Raw genomic sequence first — 3,686 nt, 5'->3', positions numbered from 1 at the left:
CGAGGAGGAGCACGCGGAGTGAAGATGCCGGTGGTGAAGGCCCAGGTGAAAGATGACGGTGAAGATGGTGAAGCGGCTGGTGAAGACACGGATTTCATGTTCTGCTGCCCTAGCTGCCCTAGCTAGTTATGTAATGTTAGCTAGCTAGCTAGGGCTTTACTATCCCCCTTATATATTGTTCTTTGTTCAATCATGTGTATCGCGTGAACTTTAATCTAGCTACCCTTAATTAATTATATTAATGTTGTGTAAGTGTAATATATAAATATATATACGTCGCGTGTTATATATATATATATATATATATATGGTGGGTCTATTATGATAACACCCTCTAGAGTCTTATTCTGCACACCAAATCCTTATTCTGATAACAACCGAGTACTGTCCCGCGCCCGCGAACTAAACTACCCCAACCCCACTAACAAACTGCAGCAAAAGCTCGACCCCTCGGCGCATCCCCATCCCCACCCCCACCTCCCGTACAAAAACCAGTTCCCCCTCCCCTGATCCAAACCACCACCTACCTTCCACCTACTGCAGCGCTGCCGCACGCCCCGCACCGTCCACCTTCTACCGGCGCCATTGCCGGATCCCCTTCTTCCTCCTTCCCTTGCTCCACCCCCAAATCCGCGGAGCTTTCTTCCGCCCCCTCTCCTCCCAAGCCGCCCATGGCGCCGCCCTACCAACATCCTTCCCAACCACTCCCGCTAGAGCAGCTCCACCGGCGGTGGAACAAGCAACCGCACCCCGTGTTGTCCCTCCTCCCCCGCCCTTCTCCTCCATTAGCAGCGATCCCATGCTCGGGCTCGGCTGGATCCGCTCATCGACGCGCCACCTGCAGCCCCCGATTGTGGATCCGCCCGCGATGGGTGCTGCCGCCCATGGATCCAGTCGCCGGCGCATGCCCTTGAGCAAAGCTCTAGATCGAGGCGCAAAATGCGGGCGCCGAGGAGGTCCCACCCACCGCAGCCCCAGCTGCGCCCCTGGTCGATGCACCACAGTGCCTCCGTGACCCGACCCACCGCCACCCCGCGCGACACCGCGCTCCTCACCTCGTCTAGCCAGAGGACCTCTGCTCCTTTGTCCAGCGCCGACCATGGAGGTGTCGAGGCCAGTGCGCCCATGAAGTTCGTGCAGGTGAGCCGTCAAGTTGTTGTGGAGCGTGCGTGCAGTTCTTCCCTCGGCGTCGAATAGATCCATCCACCCCTACCGGATCCGAGCCTTCTCACTGCCGGATTCTCTTCCTCCTCTCTAACAGAGGATGAAGGCGCGCGGGATGGGCAGAGGGAGGAGGGATTGTGCTCCCCCAGCCGTCCCACCGTCGATTAGCCGGCCCACTGCTCATGGGTTGTGCAGTTCGGGAGGAGTGATCCTGCAGTGCGGGAGATCATGGGTGTGCAGTTTTTTTCCTCATATTTTTGGTGTGCAGATGAATGTGTGGTTGTATGCGTCTTGACTGTGGGTATGCAGTTCTTTTTTCTTCAAATTTTTGTGTGATTTATGTAGGGCAGTTAGCTTGGCTGCTAGTTGCATTCCTGATTCTTTTTGTGTGTTCTTCATCAGTTCGTGAAAGTGTACGGCAATGACCGCACCCCAGTTCATGGTGGTGCTTGAGACCGGGACTGCTCCCTCGATGGCTGTTCAGCTCTATGCTCTGCAGCCTACTGCAAGCACGACAAGGTGAGCATTTCGTGACCGCCGTAGTGCAGCTCACACGCCATGTGGTTTGCAGCCCAGAATTCCTTCTATGCTTTCAAATTTTGTTTTTTGCTGCAGGCATCCCACCGGTGGCGCTACCGTCCAATTTAGGTAGTGCTCTTGCGCAGCTCCCAGTCCACCTCGATGCCGTCCACACTGCAGGGAAGATTAGGCAAGGACAGGGGCATCACCGGCTAGTCAGCCATAGGCTCGTTCTCCACCTCTCTTGAGTGGACATCATCGTGCAGCTCGGCTACAAGATGCATGCAGTTAACAGCGGGAGAGATAGCTGTGAGACTGTCGTATGCTAGCGGTGCAGTGCGCCTCCACAAGTAGTTCTGTCGGTGTGTGTCCTTTTAAAACTGCAGTGTAGTTTAATTTTTCAGATTATTGATCGACAAAATGTAGTTTTGGTGCAGCAAAGTTCTTTTCTTTTTTGCTACGGAAGTAACGTATTCTTGCGAACGCAGCTCAATTGCTCATTAGTGTGCCCCGACACTTCACTGTGAATCTTCTGTTGCAATTCACTCTGCATATTTTTTTTGCTTTAGTCCAATGGTGTCACCTGTGTGCAAGGTGGTGTGGTTTGATGTCATGCAGGCTGCAATTTTGTATTTTTTGAGTGGTGCGCTTTTGTATCAGTGGAAGTGCAGCCAATAGACCTTTAGGGACCCGATTGTTTTTTTTCTGAATTTTGCTTCGGTTTCACTTGTTCATAATTTATTCAAACATCATGTACTTCACTGTGAAAACTCTTTGTTATTCACTTGTAAAAACAATAGTGGTTTACTTTGTGAAAAAAAGTGGTCACTTTTGTAAAAAAAAGGGGGGGAATCCCCACATGAGGTTCACTTCTTTTTCTAATGCAAGAGGTTCATTTCTTTTTTTGATGCAATTTGTTTTGTTTGTGAGACGATTGAAAAAAGTAGTTCACTCCATTTGTTGTAGCAGCTCATTACTCCATTTGTTATAGCAGCTCATTACCCCTCTGTATGATGTCCAATTTGTTTCGTGTCTCCAAATTTAGTCGACTACACCAACACTTGCAGTGCGCTTGGTTCTCGGATGTGGCTCACTTTTAAGAGTGATGTTGTTCACTTGTGCCCAACATGAAAGTGCGATTTTTTAAAGGAAACAAAAAATAGCAATGAGGTTCACTTCAACATGTGTCGTGGTTCATTTGCCCTCATCTCTACGGTCCACTCTCGTTCATGAAAAAATGTTGAAAAAAAAGACAACAAAAACTCACAAAAAACTCGTGTAAGAGAAATTACGCCCAACAAAAAGAATTATCCAGCTCACTTGCTCATCCGATGCAGTGCGGTTTTCACTCTGAAGTAGTGCGGTCGGTTGTATGATGTTATTCATCACGTAAGTGCAAAAAAATGTTATGAAAGCGAAAAAAATAATGAGGTTCACTTCTTGATAGTGTTGTGGTTCATTTACACCCGATATGAAGTGCACTCTACTTTCTCGTCCTTGAAAAAATTATGTTTGAATAAAAGAAACCATGCAGTTCTCTTACCCGTCTGATGCAGTGCGGTTTTTCATCCGATGAAGTGCGGTTTTCTATCAGATGAATTACACATGCCGATTTTGGTGTCGCGAAAAAACAGAGTATCCGCATTTTAGTAATTTTAAAACTGCTCTTAAACCGTAAGGAATTAGAGAGCGTGTTCTACATGAAAAAGTTGCGCCTCGTCGATATCTTTCCAACGGTGTATAATTCGAATCATTTCGACCAGCGGTTTGCAAAAATTTCATGAAAAACGGCCTTGCCTCCCGTCGTCAGCCACACGATTTTCAAAATTAACTAAAAACCGGAAGGAATCTCAAAAATATTCCAACATACGAAAGTTGCGCCTTGGCCGTAGCTTTCCAACGGCGTATCATATGTCTCGTTTCGACATACGGTTCAAAAACTGGAGCAAAAACAATACAAAAATTACAAAATTTTCGAAAAAACGTAATTGCGCGATTTAGCA

At 47.9% G+C, this 3,686-nt stretch overlaps 1 protein-coding gene across 4 annotated transcripts; it reads left to right on the top strand.

Moving 5' to 3' along the window:
• Positions 1–662: 662 nt before the first annotated feature.
• Positions 663–2,251, top strand: LOC123157365 (uncharacterized). Of its 4 annotated transcripts, XR_006478962.1 has the most exons (3): positions 891–1,140; positions 1,262–1,465; positions 1,567–2,251. XR_006478962.1 is itself a non-coding variant. In XM_044575627.1 (2 exons), exons 1-2 carry the CDS (start codon positions 940–942, stop codon positions 1,615–1,617), a joined length of 252 nt encoding a protein of 83 aa, XP_044431562.1. In that variant the 5' UTR covers positions 868–939; the 3' UTR covers positions 1,618–2,251. The 4 variants fall into 4 exon arrangements, 2 of the variants coding, with proteins under 2 accessions (XP_044431562.1, XP_044431561.1); XR_006478961.1 differs by having other exon boundaries at positions 663–1,465; XM_044575627.1 differs by lacking the exon at positions 1,262–1,465 and having other exon boundaries at positions 868–1,140.
• The last annotated feature ends 1,435 nt before the right edge of the window (positions 2,252–3,686 follow it).

The sequence above is a fragment of the Triticum aestivum genome, chromosome 7B (assembly GCF_018294505.1).
Source record: "Triticum aestivum cultivar Chinese Spring chromosome 7B, IWGSC CS RefSeq v2.1, whole genome shotgun sequence".
NCBI classification, from domain to species: Eukaryota; Viridiplantae; Streptophyta; class Magnoliopsida; order Poales; family Poaceae; genus Triticum; species Triticum aestivum.
This window is presented reverse-complemented; position numbering and strand designations above follow the sequence as displayed.